This window comes from Python bivittatus, unplaced genomic scaffold (genome assembly GCF_059951505.1).
Source record: "Python bivittatus isolate LINGU-HERP-01145 unplaced genomic scaffold, Pbiv_v1 ctg000840_np1212, whole genome shotgun sequence".
NCBI classification, from domain to species: Eukaryota; Metazoa; Chordata; class Lepidosauria; order Squamata; family Pythonidae; genus Python; species Python bivittatus.
In genome coordinates, this window is record NW_028277113.1 from 84,806 (window position 1) to 103,268 (window position 18,463).

Below are 18,463 nucleotides of genomic sequence, written 5' to 3' on the forward strand. Positions count from 1 at the left end.
GGGCACACTTAGGGTCCCTTCCCTGAAGCAATGTCATCTGGGGGGATCCAGAATCTAAATAGCTCAAGTTGGGCAGCCATATAAATTTCCATAAATAAAATAAATAAAGTCAAGATAACACTAAAAGAGGTATTTGTAATCTTAGAGATCAGCTTGCCAGCAATTCCTACTATCTCACCCTTTCACTTGCTCTTGAGTTACTGGCAATGCTAAACCAAGCACAATTCTCTAATATACCACAGACAGACCTAGCGAGTGTGTTCCCATGCCCACACTGGGGGAATTTTTTAGAATTGTAGTCTAAAATATCTGAAGTGCATCAGGTGGGGCAAAGCTACAGCTGGCTATACATTAGATTGAGACATCCTTTTCAGCTTAATTGGAAATATAAACCTCAAAGTCAAGCAAATGATATATAGACATCTAGACATCTCATTGCAAAGACAAAAACAGTTACTTCTGCCCACTTTTGCATACAGGAAGAACTTCCTCTTTCTCCGGGGAAATTACTTCTGGCTCGATGCTTTCCAATCTCTTTAATGCCCAATCTCTCTAGAGTATTTATTATATATTTAGCTTCCTCTGAAGCATTCTCTCTTTCTCAGGCCCTTTCAGAGAATGCAAGCTGAAGCTTTTGAACGCAGCTCAGTACTTGCTATGTCAACACATAACAAAAGAGAATATTTCAATGCTGTGTAGGATCTTTATTTCATTAAGCCTGCTCATCTCTGAGACAGTAAAGTCCCTGGAGAGGCTTACGAATGATAATCAGATATTTACTTAAATGGAGATTCTCATTAGAAATCACTAAAGACAAGACTACACTGTCTGCTACTTTTTTCTTCTCAGGTTCCCCAGGGCAGAGCATTCTTTCCTTCTCCATGAGCAGGTGACTTAAGGCTATGGGAAGGCTATGTTCCTTGGCTCCAAGAAAGAAAGACGGATATGACACCATGTGTGACAGAGGAGAAGATAGAAAGAGCTTTAATGCATCAAAAACAAAAAGTTAGAACTTAGACATGCATGGCCCCATCCAGTGGGGAGAGAAGAAATTGCTGCTCCAATGTTTACTTTCTTCCCTAATATCCCCCCTTTCCTTTTCCTTCATAGCATGGCTCTTACATTGGGAAACTACATGTAGGGTCCCTATAATGCTTATAAAAATCGAGGCATTTTATGAATATTAAATCCTAAATAAAATTAGGTAATGAGCCCATGGCAAAAACTAACATGGAGAAAGATAAGTATTTAGGGAAAGTTGCTAGTAGAACAATTTTGTAGAGCTGAGAAACAAAACAAGAGGTGCTCTGGATCACATTCTGTGCCCATACTTCCTATCCATACTTCCATTTCTGATCAAGCAGATAAGATGTTTTATGCTTCAAGAAATGCAGAACTTGTTCTCAAAGTATGGGATTAACGACGTGGGTTTGCAGATCCTAAACAATGATGGCTAGATCGCATCATTTCAGCTTTCTGAAAGCTCTGCCAATTTTCGTTAATCCAGAATGTGAAAAAATTGAGATAATCATAGTTACCTTGCAAGTGAAAGATCAAACAGGCCCAAAAACTGTCGGAGTGAAGTTTGATACATGACATTTACCATACTCATCTCAGTTATCAGAAAATAGAGAATGCTGCCTCTGGTAGCAACTGAACAAAACAAGATTGGATTTGATCAACAGAGATATAAAACCAGAGCATTCTATTAAATCCGTAACTGTAAAATCCCATACTGACTATTAATAGTGTCTGATGATAAATAGCTAAAAAGGTTTTGTGCACTGGAACCACTTTCTATTTAAATAAGAAAAACACATATCTCCCCCCCCCCCTTTTGCTTTTGCTACAACACTGCACTGCATTCATCTGCATATTCAAAAACTCTAATGTCAGCTCCAAACTCCATCTGTTTCATTGTTATTGCTTACTACTCAGTAACTTCCTCACTTACAGAAGGATTTTTTTTTTTGTAAAATTTTAGATGTTAGAGATTTATTCCCCTGTATTTAGTCGTTAGTGACAACAGCTGAATACTGCAGTTCTAGGAGCCCCAATTCTCCTCCCCACTTAATTCCTGTGGATAAGGAAAGGTGCGAAGAGATTGTCCTGAATCCATTAAAGCTCTCCTGCTCTCAAATCTTCCTCAAAAAGTGGCTAATTCTGGTTCTCAACATGCTACAGTCCAAGCAATAATTACAGTTTTGATCATTAGTCTAGGAGGGGAAGAACCTTCTCACCTGGTCTGTATTCCTCCCGAGCTGAGTTAATCTGTACTTCAGTCTCAACTGATATTTGCAGTTTCTGGGTCACCTCTTCTGCTGTTTTTTTTGTGTTACTAAGTACAGTGATGAGACTCTCATCTTCCACCAGAGAGCCTTGTGTGCTTGTCAGTCGATACAGTAAGTTATCTTCCAGTTCTTTCATCTTCCTTTTGTTAGCTGTCACATCTTCTATAAGATCAGTTCGCTCTTTCTCCAACTCCTGTTAAAGCATTTCATAAAGACGTGCATCTGTGCAATGTATTGTTGGAAGCAGGCCCATTAATATATGCATCTACAGTACAGTATCAATGCATTACTGAACTGGTAGTCAAAGTATTGCTATCAGGAGACATTCATTCATTATCATATGTCAATTTCCTATGATGTTTTCTATCCTTGATTGCGCACTCTGATCTAGAGGATTACTCAAAGCAGGAGAGGGGGGAAATCATATTCTGAACCACCGCCAACTACATTAAGATTATCCAAGTGAGCATTGTCAGATTCTTCATATTCAGACTGTACTACCCAACACCCAGGCAGTCATCACCACAACTTTGATGAAAGAGCCAGGAGCTAAGAAAAGGGTGGGTAGAAAGAAGTTTGGAATTAGGTGATGGAAGTATATACAGCATGGGGCCTATACTGTAAGTATCCCATGAAACCCACAAACACATGAATTTTTCATTCAGCATATAAATCACAGGATATAACACGGATTACTACATTAAGCGGATTTTAAAATGATTTGACTTATTCATGTTTAATGTTTCATACATAGTGTCTCCCCAGATGCCATACACAACAGTGGTGCTATCATTAAGAAGAATGAGGAGAGAGCTTCAGGCAGAGATTGTGGGGGTCTTGAAAAGATAGCAAATAGTTATTTAATGATTGCCAAGATTAGGGCACACTGCAAGAAATGTTCAGCAACTTATGTTATGCTGTATTTAGGACTATAAATACTGTAGTATATCCTAGTGTTTTACAGATGGGAATAATTAATTTAACCCTGTTTTTGCTACCAAAAGTAACATTAGTATGTATGTAATTCTAAATATTGTGCAGAATATCATTTGAATATGAGCTAAAAATGTCTTCCCTGTAAAAAGACTGACTTATGGCACATACAGTCTGTAAAAACAAAAGAAAATGTAATTGGAGATTATGAAAGTAATTTATGAAAATTATGAATTTTTTTTGGACAAGCCGTGATAGAAAATCTGAACATTAGCTTTGAAGCCAAAGAATAAGAAGATAATCCAGAAAGCAATGAGAGAACATTTCATTTGTTTTAATTAGTTTCCATTTCAAAATGGAATGAAAGTGGTTGAGGAGAAGACATTTTCAGGATATAAATACATGTAATTACAAAGTTCCACCATATGATCTCATGTGTCTAAAAGGTTTTTCTCTCTGGACAATAGAAGCTAATTTCACATATAGCATGAACAATTATTTTACTATTGTATTCTGAACATCAATGCATAAGTCTCATTTATTTTACTATATTACTAATTGAGATACCTAAAGGAAGAATTAAAACCAGAAGAATGGATTTAGCCTTTTGCTGGCAGGAATGACATCCTGATAATTAACTAAACATGTTATCATTTAGACGTGACCTAGATATGTGTTATCTTATGTAGTCATTTTCTTTTAACTCATTCTAAAGTTCTTTTACAATCTGAAGCCATCTGAATTTCTGTGAGAAAAGAAACTGACAACTTAACAGCCAATCTAAGCAAGACAATAAATAGATGTTATACTTAACTTGCACATTTTTTTCAAATAAAAACATCAGTTGCTGGGGAAAATGTGATAATTTTGAGCTCTCGGCAGGCACTGAGGGGGAATTTAACTCCATCCTCATTGGCTAATGAAAATCACATCTTAAGGCATACCTTCAAAGTTGCTATTTATGTCAGGAAGAAATACTCCACTGGCAGAAATTGGTTTTCTCTTTACAAAATAGGAACTCAGAAGAAAGGTGTTTTTTTTTTTAATTAGGAACACTTCAGAGAAATAAATTATCAAGTTCTCCAGCCAGCTTCCTCCAAGTTCTCATAAATTATCCTGTTTTTTTCCATGACTACTAAGTGTAAAATCCAAATATAAGTTTGAAGCTATGACTACTTGGGCCCTCAAAAGTGCAGAAATGTCATTAGGATCAGACATAATAGTCTGATTTGTGTGTAATAAATATCCAATTAGCTATCGGATTCAAAGCTCAAGGTGACATGGTTCCTTCTTTTCTTTGACCTTCTGATTAGTGGAATTCATACTTCAGCTTTCCCTACACATCAGGAAAGTTTGGTCTGTTTTTGTCCTCCAAACCAGAATAATAAACTTTTTATGAATTAGATTTTTATGAATTTAGATGTTGCTGATGATGCAAACAACCTCAGCTTTCATGGATTTTTTTTAAATATAATTTTTATTGAAGAAAATTTTAACAAGATAAAAACAATACAAATATTAGAAAAGAAACAAAAAAAATAAGGAAGAATAGTGAATAAGAAAGAAAACAGAAAAAGAAGAAAAAGAAAAGATTATAAAGAAGCGGCTTCTGATCTTTTTGACAGTAGTTATAAATGAATTTATATTTTAACCTCTCTCTCTAAGGTTACATCATAATTTCCTTCTTTCCATAAGCTACCCTCTCTAATCTTCAAACCCATAAATCACAAGTTCATTTTTCTCTTTTTTTCAGCAAAAAGCCCATAAGGGGTTTCCAGTCACTGATAAATGTAGTTGTTGATCTTTCTCTAATCAAACAAGTCAATTTTGCCATCTCTGCTAATTCTGTCATCTTCATCAACCATTCCTCCATTGTAGGTATTTCAGAATCTTTCCATTTTTGTGCATCTAATAGTCTTACAGCAGTAATCATATATAAAAATAATCTTTCATGACTCTTGATTGTCCATTGACTGTCCATTAATCCCATTATAACTGTAGCACCTAATGTGGTGGTCTCTCCCTCAATTTCTTGTTGTAGCTATGCAGGGTCCAGAGTGCTATGGCCCTTTGTCATTTTCATTTGCATTTCTTCCAGTTCCCCTTTAAACTTTTCTAAAAAATGCTCTTGCTTTTTGGAGTGAGTTCAATCTGAACCTCTGTTGTTTAAAAGTGAATATTATTCCTTCCAATTTATCCCATCAAAATGGTATCTTCTTTTGTTTAAGTTTATCAGTCAAAAAGATATCCTCTTTCCATTTGTGCAGTATTCTAATTAAAATTTCTTTAAGTACAATCACATCTGCATTATTAATCTTTAGTCTGGTAATAAAATGTTGCTGCAAAATTTGATCTCTGATCTTCTCTCTGACAAAGTACACAAGATCCCTTGGTACATGTCTTAATTTTGCAAATCACATATTGATTCTGTAAACTTTATCAATTTCTCCTCCATATCATCTTCATCCCATTCCAGAAAGTTTGTTAAAGACTGAACAACCTTTTCTCTAGTGTCTTCTCCTGGATCCTCTGGAACTGATCTAAGTTTCAGGCAGAATTATTTTTCTCTCAATTCCAGTAAAGATTTAGATTTAGATTGTCTAAATCCTTTTCCATCTCTCTGTTTATTATTTCTGTTTTAGTTTCTAAAATTTCCACTTTGTAATTAATTAGTTTAACTTCTCCTGTAAGGTGCCCTATAGATTCTTCATTTTTTTATAACTTCTTCTTTCATCTCCTCTTTCATTTTTACAAACCTTTTTTCCATTCCCTCTTCAAACACAACCAGCTCACCAGTTAATAGATTTGACAGATTCAGATACCTGCTTTCCCATCTTTTCAAACAATTTTTGTAATATTTCTGGAGTAATGTCTGCTGGTTGCTCTAACGAACTTCTTCTTCCTTCACCCGGCTTTGCAGCTTTTCTAGGGGTTGCCATTTTTTAAAATTTATAATCCAAAAGTGAAAGTAAATCAATTACAAAGCTGAATGTAATTTTTTTTCCATTTCTGCAGTTAACTCAGAAGAAACCGCCATCCAGAGCACATATGGTTTATCTCACAATCTCCCTTTGATCCAGTTTTTGCAGCCAACTCAGGAGTTGAGCTGCTGGGAGTCTTGGATTCCATCTATACTCCTAACTGCGGTGGAGCTGATATGGACATAAAGCTTTGCCTTCCCCATCTCTTAAGCACTTTGGTAATTAATTTACAAATGAAGAGAGATTTCCTCTGTGGCAAAGGTAAGACTCTTTGCCATGAGGAAAAAAAGGAAAAAAACCTTCTTTTGAGATTACAAAAAAATAAAGAAAGGGAGACTCTGATTTAAAGATTCAAGAATTCTTTGCAAAAAGCTTAAGAGAAGATACAAGAAAGTTTTAAAACAGAAAAGGGGATAGTCTTTTCTTTTTCTTATTTTTATCATCTTTATTTTTGGTGAAAGTGTTTTGGTATAATTTTTCACTAAGCCAGTTAAAGAGATTAGCTTGACATGGGAATGTTTGTTGTTTATCCTTAAAGAATTGGTGGAATCTGCATAACAAAAGATTAGGTAAAGAATCAGACTGTGACATTTAGTTACCATGGAGATGATACCTGTTGTGACTGAAGTCATCGAGAGCTACTAACAAGAGGGGGAAAAAATAACATGCTAGTCTTTTTATTTTGCCTGCCTGAGACATCTTTACTGTTAGATTAAAAATGGGTATTAGAAAAATGGGAAGATAGGGCAGAAGAGGCTCCCTGGAGCAGCCTGTGGAAAAAGATATACTTCAGAAACGCTTTGAACAGATTGGAAATAAATTTGATCAGATGGGGAATAAAATGGATGATTTTGAAAAAAGAAGGGATAAAAGATTTTTAAAGTTAAGAGAAGAGATGAGAGAAGATGTTAAAAAGATGGAAAGTTCTATAAAGCAAATATCTGGAGAGGTAAAACAAATTAATGATGAAGTGGAACTTTTAGGCAGTAAGATAGAGATTCAAGGCAGAGAGTTGGAAAGAGAATTGGATAATCTGGCTCTACTAGAACTGAGAGAGAAAGAATTCTGTTTGAGAGTCAGAGCTGTTTCAGAGGTTCTAGATGAAAATATTAGAGAGGGCTTGTTAATATTTGGGCAATTTCTTTGGATCTGGAAGAGGAAGATATGGATGCAGAAATTGATAAGATTTATACAATGAGATATGCAGATATGCCAGAATGAGTAATGTCCTAAGGGATATTTTGGTACATTTTGTTAGAAATAAGACAAAGGATCAAGTCTTACAGCACCATTTTAACACAAGATTGAAAATGGATAATACTGACATAATTGTTTTGAAATAGATTCCTATTAGAATTTTGCATAAGAGAAAAGAATACTCCTTGGCTGAAAAATTAAAGCAGAAAAAAATCCCATTTTGATGGATATATTGGAAGGTGTGATTTTTACTTTTAAACAGCAAAAATTTAGATTGCATTCTGTTCAGAAAGTGAGAGATTTTTTAGAAAGATATAAAGGAGAACTGGAGGAGACACAAATGGAGGTTTCAGAGGGAACTACACAACAGTCACAACAGATGCAACAGGAATTGGAAACAGGTGATACTGAACCAGTCACTACAGGTATGGATTTTTCTAATTTTTTTGGATTGAGTATGGGTTACAAATGTTTAACATGGAATATAAATCAAGCAATGCTCCTCAAAAGAGGAAAGAAAGATTTCATTATTTGAAAAAATTAAAGGAAGACATCATATGACTACAAGAGACTCATATCAGGAAAAAAGATTTTAAATATTTGACTTATAAATCTTTGGGCAAATCATTTATTTCTACAGATATTAAAAAGTGAAATGGAGTTATTTTGTATATTAACCCTCAGCTAAACCCAGAACTTGTATTAACTGATGAACATGGTAGATTTGTTGGAGTTATATGGAGTTAAAATGATGGTTCTGGGAATTTATGCCCCAAATGAAAATAAAGGGACTTTTTATAAACAACTTATAGAAAGATTAATGGATTTTTCTTATGAAAGTTTGTGTTTGATGATTTGCAGAGATGGCTAAATTGACTTCTTTGATTAGAGAAAAGACAGTGTCTACATTTGTAGTTGACTGGAAAGCCCTTATAGACTTTTTGCATGAAACAGAAAAAATCCACTTATGATTTGTGGTTTCAATGATTAGGAAAAAAAATTGGATAATAGCAAAAAGTGAGCTTTTTTTGTAATCACAGAGTAAGAGATAACTTTGTAATCATATTTGCTGCAAAGGAAATCAGAAGCTTCAATTTCTTTTTATCTTTTTATCTTTTTTTCTGCACTTTTGTTTTTTTCTTTTTCTTTCTCTCTTTCTTTGTTCTTTTTATTCTGTATTATTTTGTATTAGTTTTTATGTTTTCTTTAAAACTTTTAATAAAATTTGTACAAAAAAATTTACAAAGCTGAAGGTAAAAGGCAGACTTCTCTCTGTCTTTTTTTTTTCTTGTTCGTTTTCTTTATATCCTTAAGGCTTTAGTCCATTCTGTTTTTCCATAGTTTTAATGACACAGTCCATCTCCTGTTACAATTATCTCCTTGTCTTGTAAATTCCACCAATTATCTTTTCCCTTTGATGTCAGACAATCAACATTTCCAGGAAGGTCTGGTCTGTTTATTTAATTGATTCCACATAATACCAAAAGCACTTTCGCCTGTGACCTCCAACTGCTCTACTCACAAGAAGACTGCAAGACTTCCATCTTGCAGTCTCCTCCTGAGGAGCAGCTGTCCAGGGCACAGGTGGGTGATCTCTCATTCTCTCCTGTATTCAGAAAGAATTTCGCCAGCCAGAAATCACCACTGGCCAGCATTTGCTTCACTGCACCATCTCCACTACTTTGGAGGTGTGTAGTATGCCATAGAACCTCACCCAGAAGCCAGCTTTCATGGATTTAATATGCTCATGACAAATACAAATATCCTACAAAGATAGAACAAATTCCCATTTGTATGACAAAGTGGATGCAAAATCTTAAAGAAAAATAATGATACAGCAATGGGAGGAATTATGGGGGAAAAAATCAATAAAATTCACCCCATATTATAACCTAAAGGACAATTGGTATAAAAGGTTTTATAGATATATATAACTCCATCAACAATTTAAAAAAAAGATAAATCATATAATAAAAAAACTGTTGGATACATTATGCTAAAGAAGGAACATTTTATCGTATGTGATGATTATGCAAAAAAAACCCTCAAAAGTATCAGAAAGAAACACTTAGTATTATACAAAAAAATCTAAAAACAAAACTTGAATTGAAACCTCAAATATTTTTACAGGATTTGTTCCAGAACATATAAACAAGAAATATCACAGTTTATTAAGATACATGTTGATGGCTGCATGGACAAATCTGGCAAAAAGAGACACTTTGATGATGACATCAAACTTGGAGAATATGTAGGAATGACAAAATTAATGGTATATATTCACAATGAAAGTTTAACTAAATTCAAGGAAGAATGGCATCCATATATATCATATATTACACAACAAACTTAGACATTTACAGCATGTTATCTAAGGGGAAAAAATGGAAATAGATGAAAGGATTCAAAATAAAATCAAAAACTTTTCCTAATACATTGGTTACAATCAATGGCTGGGGTATAATGGGAGGGAAGAGCACAATTTGTAAGCAAGTTTTTAACAATATTCTAGTGATATTTATTTTTATATTTTTTCATATTTTTTCTTTTCTTTTTCTTCTTTTGTATATTAGTAGTAACTTTTTTCCTTTTTATTTTTTTTTTAAAAGAATTCATTAGAATCTATAATTTCAGAATCTTATTGTATGATCTATACTGTATTCCTTGTTATTCCTGACATTTGTATTCTGCATAGAGTTTAATATTAATTTGGGGGATCAAAGATATTCAAGCATCTTTAATCACTTATGAATATGGAAAAACCATAAATTGATCACATTTGTAAATTCCTTTTATTTGCTTGATTCTACTTCTATATTGTTTTGCTTTCATATATATATTTGAATAAAAATATTTTTTTTAAAAGAAAGGCAAATATAAATACCAGTCACGGAAAGAAAGTAAGATAATTTGGGAGATCTTAAAGGGAGCAGGATAGAGAACTTAATTATTCTTTCTCTGCAATGAACTTAATAAAAATCTTTTATCAGGGCTTCCCCAATTTTTTAAATCAATGGATGACTTCTCCTAAAAGCAAACAGCAGTTCTGAAGTTGTGCTTTTTATTAGCTTTTTATTAGTTAAAACTCCCCTCAGTGACTACTAGGAACTCATTAACTGTCACCTCTTCCCCAGCATCTCTGTATTTAAGAAGAAATGTGCCAGTTAAACATAAAAATACTTTAATTGTTTAGCACCAATTGGTTAAGTTTATTTTATTTATTCAACAAATTCATATGGTTGCCCGTCTACCAATGAAATTCTGGGCAGCAAACAGAAAAACAAAAATGCAGTATGAAGTACTTTTTTGTACATACTATAAAATCAATTAAAAGAACTATGTTGAGGCACTATAAGAAACACCTTTCAAATATGTCAGTTGCTTTTCTCGCAAAAGTCTAACTGGTTTCAGTTTGTGAAAAAAAGAGGGGGGAAGGCCATATAAGATAATATCTACATAATTGCTTATTTTATGAGAATATGACATACTATAATATAATGCATCACAAAAACTAAGAACCCCATCAGTGTAATAAGTGTACCTCAATAAACAGTTGCAAATCTACTCACAAAACTCTTTCTGCATACCTGTTTTTCTGTTAGAATGACTCTCCCTAGAAGCTGATCTTCCAGACCCTTCATAGTGACAGTGAAATCAATTATCGAGGTGCGAGCACTAATTTCAGGGGTATAGGCTGGATTTGGAAGCTTGGTGGTAATATAAAGTCTGAAGCCATTCATCACATCCATTTCTTTATCCCCGACTTTTACCTAATTAACAAAAACAATTCCGAAAGAATCACACAGAATTAAGCTTGAAGAATCCATCCCGTCCCACATCTGAAAGCCACATTCTGGGGAATCTCCAAAGAGTTCTCTCTCTCTCTCCCTCCCTCTCTCTTTTTTTTAATTGTAGACAAATCCTACAAGATGAATTGTACTCCTTCAAACAACAGGTGGGCATTTATGTAGTATTATTTTAATTTTGTGTAAGCAAAACACCTTTAACATTTCAAACAATTATTAGGTAAGTAAAGTTGCATATGTTAGCATAAGACATATAAATGACCTTTCTAAAACTAATTTATTCTACATAAAGTTCTACATTTGGTTTATAAAAGGGTAAGGTTGTTGCTGTTCTCTATTTTTTTCCTCTGTTGTTTATAGATTAATTAGGTTAATTTCTCAGTTGCTTAGAAAACTCTAAATAATCATACAGAAGTAAGCTTGAAGAATCCATCCACATCCCTCATCCTAAAGCCACATTCTGGGGAATCTCCAGAGAGAGAGAGAGGTTCTTTCTTTCTTTCTTTCTTTCTTTCTTTCTTTCTTTCTTTCTTTCTTTCTTTCTTTCTTTCTTTCTTTTTCTTTCTTTCTTTCTTTTTCTTTCTTTCTCTCTCTCTCTCTCTCCCGCTCCCTCCCTCCCTCCCTCTCTCTCTCTCTCTCTCTCATTGTAAACATACAGTGGTACCTCAGGATACGAACTTAATCCGTTCCGTGACTCTGGGCGTATCCCGAGTTGGTCGTAACCCAACGCAAATTTCCCCATAGGGTTCAATGTAAATCCAGTTAATCTGTTCTGCCCTCCAAATTTGGTCACACCCCGAAGCAAATTTTCCCATTAGGTTCAATGTAATTACCATTAATCCGTTCTGGCGTCCGCGGACCACGCATCAGGGGCGGGAAAACAGCCAGGTGCGGCGCGGTGCAGCGGGAAAACAGCCAGGCGTGGCACGGCGCGGCGGGAAAACGGCCGGGCGCCGCGCCACGCGGCGGGAAAACGGCCGGGCGCCGCGCAGCGGGGCGGGAAAACGGCCGGGCGCCATGCAGTGGGGCAGGAAAATGGCCACGGACCACATGACAGGGGCGGAAAAATGGCTGCGTACCACATGTCAGGGCGGAAAAATGACCGTACCCCGAGGCGGAGTTCGCACATCGAGGTAAATTTTTGCGGCCAGAGCTGGTCGTAACCCGAAAAGTTCGTTAGTAGAGGCATTCGTATCCCGAGGTACCACTGTAAAAATTGTTGAAGTAGAAGTCAACAAGTATGGAAGAATGATAAATGGAAAACACTTGTTTCTAAAGTGGGAAATATGCAACTAAGATGCCTCTCATATTTTAAATTGGCAAGGCAGTTCTGCTAGAAATATATGGAAAAGAAATATCCCACTAAAGTTCCAGAATAAAACTTTTATATCAAAGGGTTTTTTACAAGCATTGTACCATGTAACAACCATAAAAAGTATAGTGGACCAAACAAAATCAGTGTAACAGATCATTTATCCTAATATAGCAAAAAATTAAAGACCACTGCTGTAATCTTTTCTGTTAAAGAATGCTTGTTGACATCAAACTCAAAGACAAAATTGTACCTAAAGGTTGAAACTAGAATTAAATAAGCAACTACATTTTTTGAACTTGGAATATGTAATTTTCTCACTTTGTACGTAGAACCTGTTTTGATGAAGTTTTTTTCCAATACATGGTCCAAAGCTGGATCCAACTCCTCACCAACATCTTCGATTAACAGTGGCCTTCCAAGAGAGAGACTATCCTCCAAGTGGTTTCTAAAATACTTGTGATTCAGGGAAGTGATCTGAAAAAAGAATAATAAATTGTGATAATGGATCACCAGCTAGGGGGAAAAAATTCATTGGACTTCACTTGAAAAGAAGCAGCTGCTAAACTAAAACTTTTATTAACTAACTAGGGTTAAAGATGAGTTATAACCTTCATGATCAAGTCATAGCTATATTAGAACATTATTTGTTTGTGATTTGTTTAGGAAATTTACATTCCTCGTTTTCACTCTTTCTTAACAATTTCAAAGTAGGAATGCAATTCAATTAAGTTTAAAATATGTAGTTTTTTTAAAAAAATTAGAAACAACAACAATTCCTATGGGGAAAAAATAGCCTAGAATATCAATATTGCTGGTTTCCAAATGAACTAAAATTAATTTTAGCAAGTACAGGTTCCTCATTAGTAATTGCCTTGGAATATTTTCAAGTATTCCCTCCACTGACTTGCTGCCTTCCTGAATACTGAACATACAGTAAACATATACTTCCAAATGCGGTAGAAATACACTAGAATTTAATTCACCTGAAGCTCATTCCTGGTTTCTTTGTTCTTAATCCAAATCTTGCCCTGAGTTTGTGGATCAATCAGAAGAGGGTAACGAGCTGCCTTTGTGACAATGATGCCATTCTGAATTGACAGATCATCATTTGGCAGCCCTTGAAGGTTCCACTCACTGACAGTTGGAGCATCAATCAGCATCTCTGTGAGATTGAGATTATTTCCAAATGGGATTTTCCGAGTTTTCATTTCTTTTTGCCAGCTGGTTAACAAAAGATTACGGAACTCTTGATTAAAAGGACCAGAATAGGACAGAAAGGCTGTGGCCAGAAGTACATCCCCTAAATTGATATACAGAAAGATCATATTAGATGGTTGCTAAATTCATCTGCAGTAAATGTAAAAGGAAACTTGCAAGCTAAACTTTAAAGGTCTTGGTCACGTTTCACTGTCAAACAGACTGCTGTGGATCCTCTCATTCTTTAAATATTTGATGATACAGAACAGAAAGCAGAAGAGAGGCATTTATGATGTGAATATTCTGGCCAGTACAGGTTTACGTTCCCATGGCATGCTTTCTCCCCATGCATAATGTTCAACTTAATGTGTTAAATCACTCAGAGATTTCTCACATCAGCACAAAGTGGAGCCAGTATATACTAGCTGATTTTCTTATAAACATATTTAGTGCAAGAAAAAGCATGCGTACAACAGGTCCGCCCTGCAATTCCATTACGTGTACACAGTATAAAGAGGGGGGGGGGGGAAACTGTGGGATGGGGAAAGTTTGTTTGTTGTTATGGGAAGGAAGAAAATAGGCAAACCTCTCCTGGATGGTAATTAACACACTCAGAATGAAAAGGTAGCAAACTAGCTTCTGGCTTGAGTACATCTTCTTCTCTGAAATCTGTCACCTCCTACATCAGTGATTCTTAAAGTGTAGTCCTAGGAACCCTGGGGGTCCCCCAAGACCTTCTCAGGGGTCCACAAAATCAAAATTATTTGCCAGCCAATGTTGAAAAATAATACAATATTAAAATCCCATCAAATGATTATGAGAAGCGGTAGCAGCAGTGAATGGATCAGTTTTAAATTTTAATATAGTATCAATAAATATAACCATTTTGTATTCTGTATTAGTTCATATACTAGTCTGGGTACATGCTTGGAATCATTTGGGCTAATCAGATACCCCAGTTCTGACAATATAACATTGTGGATTGAGAGTTTGCCAAAAAAAAAAAGCTAACTCTTTTCTCATCTTAATTAGGAAGGAAAAGATAGACAAAACAGATAGGAAAATATTCATGAGGTCTCGCTCTATTCTTCTACAGAGCTCAAAAATCAGTTACAGCTATGACTTTGAATGTGGATCAGTATTCTAAGTATGATGGCTGAGTATGCAACCACCCAGTATTTGCTAAAAAAAAAAAAAAAGTATTTTTTTAAACAATGCCAGATTTAGATTTGGAAAGCTACCTTTGTTAGTCTACCTCTCATTTGTATTACCATAGTGTTAGCAAATTCATAGTGACGTGTACTTTCACAGCAAATCTCACCCTTCAAGACATAACTTTAGCACACAAAAGTTCCTACCAACACAATGTTATTATTTATCAAAATATCAGAGGATTCCCCTGCTTTTAACACACGAGTCTGAAAATTTTTGCAGTCAATACACAGGAACACAATTTACATGCTTGCAGTCTGCCCTTGCTGAAAAACACCCAATGCAGCTTACAGCTTTGTAGAGCACCGAAAGGGCAGTCCATTCAGCTTACCCACAAGCCTCTTGGTTTGGGCTGCAAACTCTTTACTTTGTTCAGTCCATCTCTCCTTTTCACCAGCCAACCCACTAATAAGACTGGAAGCAGTCTGCATTTTATGCCTGCAGCGTTCTGCATCTTCAAGCAATGTCTGTTCAAAACAAAAATTCACATACACAATCGGGGAAGCAACTTGGGCCAAACACTACCAATAATAATGTTTGAAAAGATAGGTACAAAACCTATCTATTGTACGTCCAGCTAATATAAATATGCTATTATTTCTATTAACATTGTCAGTGTATCAGGATTTACTTCTTACAAACAGTTGGGACATAGATTTTACACTTATCAGAAGTCTGACAAAAGACATATAAGAGATGTCTACCATGAATCCAAATTTCAGATTAAGACAGACATTTGACCAAGTGTCCAATTCACATGCAGCTGCTGCTTTTTCAAAGTATTCCATTTTCCATAGGATGGATGGATGGATGGATGGATGGATGGATGGATGGATGGATGGATGGATTTTTTAAATCCCACCTTTATTATTTTTATAAATAACTCAAGGCGGTGAACATACCTAATACTCCTTTCTCCTCCTCTTTTTATATTTTATATTTTTATATAATATAATATGCATTATATTATATATAATAATATAAATATATTTTATATTTATTTTATATTTTTATATTACATCCCAATTTTGAAAAACTTTTAAGGGAGGGGCGGTACATTCAGATTATTATCCCCCATCATTTCTGCCTGTCTCACCAAGTCTAGCAGGGAGGGCATGCTCCCTTCCATCAATCAATGCCATTTTCTTGGACCCTGGTGTTGTGCCTTCTCTGTGGCTGCACCTGCCCTGTTGAACAGCATCCCCCAGAGATCTAGATGGCCCCAACCCTATTAGCCTTTTGTAAGGCTCTGAAAACTTGGCCTGTCCCCCAGTCATTTGGGCCAGTTAGATGAGCAATTTTGGTGACATGGGTTTTTGTTTTGGGGGCTGTTGTTTTAACCAGGTACATGGGCAGAAGAAATAGCCTTGAGGAACAGGAAGAAGAGCCACAACCAAGACAACAATCAGATAAAAGAAATCTGAGTCCGGGCCAAAACTGTAACCAGAGAAAGCATCTCAGACAAGACCCTCCCTAGTTCCCACAATAAAGGGAGGGAGGGGGAAAGCGCATTCAGACTTGCAAGATTCTGTTATTATAACCTTGTAATAAAAGTAGTATTAGCATGCATGACTTTGGTTTCCTAGTCTGGTCTACCTTGAAGGGCTCACTCCAGGGTACCATGGGTTATATACTGCAATAGTGGTTTTAATATTTGTATGCCACCCAGAGTCACTGCTATGAGCTGGGCAGCTTGACAGACAGACAGGCAGACAGACAGATTTTTATTAGAAAGATAACTTCTATTAGAAAGATAATTTCAGGAGCTAGATAACTGAACTGTCTTCCCAAATGGCAGGAAAAACAACTTTTCTTGCATCCTTGAATTACTCAACATGTGCACATTGTGGTAACATTATCTTTTGACAAACCAGCTCAAATGAATGGCTCCACAAAAGGACTGTATACCGGAAGTTACAATTTGGAAAATAGTCATCTCTGGATTTTACGACATGCCCTTCTGAGCGAACATCATACCTGTTTCTCCAACGTAGCCTTTTCATATTGAGCCTGCACAATATCCAGCTCAGCCTGCTTGGCATCCAATTCAGCTTGGGCTTTCTGTAGATCTAACATGGCTGTAGTCAGACGATTCTCCTGGACTGCCAGATTTGCCTTAAAATATCAACCCACAGAGTTTAAATAACAGAACTGCAACAGATATAAAACCATTTTCCTCACGGATGAGGAAAACCTATCCAGTAGGGTGAGAGGTACCAGAGACTCACTCCAAAGGATTTGTTTCAGCCAAAATCTGACATGACAAAGTCTCAGGCAGGCCCTATGAGAAATGCAGCCAAGCTCTAATCAGTTGAGGTTGAGTGAGGGACACAGAGTATGACTTTCAGAAACTTAGACCAAACAGTTTCTAATGAGGGGCATCCTTATAAACACATATGTGCACCATATAACAACAACCCCAATATCTTTGCTTCATATAGTTTTATTGCTGCAGGAATGTAATTATTGCTGTGATGACTAGCATATTTTAAGAGAGAAATTTTTTGAGCTCTAGTAGAAAGCTCACTCAGTTGGTTATTCCAGCAGGTGGTGGTTGGAAATGGAGGCCTAGGTACTTGAAGTCCTTAACATGCTCAATTGGTTTTATGTTGATTTCCCATTTAATGGGGTACTTAAATCACATTCTAGAGGAAATTGGGATGCTAAAGCAGCTGGGCATCTATGAAGGCCCACTTGGGTTACTATATGAAGCAAAGATCTTGGGTCAGGGTAAGATGGCCACATCATCTGCATACAAAAGGACTGAAATAGGATGGTGGGTGAGTATTAGGAGTGAAATTCTGGTTTAGAAAAAGCCACAATGATATCATTTATAAAGAAGGTGAACAATAGGAGGGCAAGGAGACAGCCCTGTTTTACTCCTCTGAGGATAGGGATAGGGGTGGTTAAATCACCATTAGAGTTGCCTCTAATCTGCACTAGAGTATTTTGATGTAACAGAATTATCAATCTGAGAAGGTGGCAATCAATGGTTGTTGCAGCTAACTTCCTCTATAGTCTCCCATGAGGAATTGAATCAAAGGCTGCCCTTAAATCAATAAAAGCAGCATGAAGGGTGCCTTTGGTAGGGCTAGAGTATTTTTTAACTAAATGGTGCAAGATTGTACATTGATCCATGGTGGAATATCTTAACCTAGAATTTGCTTGTTCAGAGGCCAAGATAGATAGATAGATAGATAGATAGATAGATAGATAGATAGATAGATAGATAGATAGATAGATAGATAGATAGATAGATGGATGGATGGATGGATGGATGGATGGATGGATGGATGGATGGATGGATGGATGGATGGATGGATGGATGGAGAGAGAGAGAGAGAGAGAGAGAGAGAGAGAGAGGGGCAGGCAGGCCAGCCGGCCGGCCGGCCAGCACTACATACCATCAAATTGATGTTGACTCTTAATGATCTCTCAGACACACATACACACACATACACACACAAACTAGCCCAACACACTGTGTCTTCTGTTACTTTGTAATTAAAGGCTTTTTTTCTCCCATATAGA

The 18,463-nt window shown here is 36.0% G+C and overlaps 1 protein-coding gene across 1 annotated transcript in view; it reads right to left on the reverse strand.

The window, feature by feature from the left end:
- DNAH5 (dynein axonemal heavy chain 5) overlaps positions 1 to 18,463 on the reverse strand; it is a 150,827-nt gene that overhangs the window by 19,699 nt on the left and 112,665 nt on the right. The window contains exons 62-68 of the mRNA XM_088130559.1: positions 16,910 to 17,047; positions 15,264 to 15,399; positions 13,507 to 13,823; positions 12,842 to 12,997; positions 10,990 to 11,172; positions 2,241 to 2,484; positions 1,539 to 1,653 (exon numbers count right to left, since the gene is read on the reverse strand). Of these exons, the coding sequence (XP_087986685.1) occupies positions 1,539 to 1,653; positions 2,241 to 2,484; positions 10,990 to 11,172; positions 12,842 to 12,997; positions 13,507 to 13,823; positions 15,264 to 15,399; positions 16,910 to 17,047 (1,289 nt within the window). The remainder of the gene's footprint in view (positions 1 to 1,538; positions 1,654 to 2,240; positions 2,485 to 10,989; positions 11,173 to 12,841; positions 12,998 to 13,506; positions 13,824 to 15,263; positions 15,400 to 16,909; positions 17,048 to 18,463) is intronic.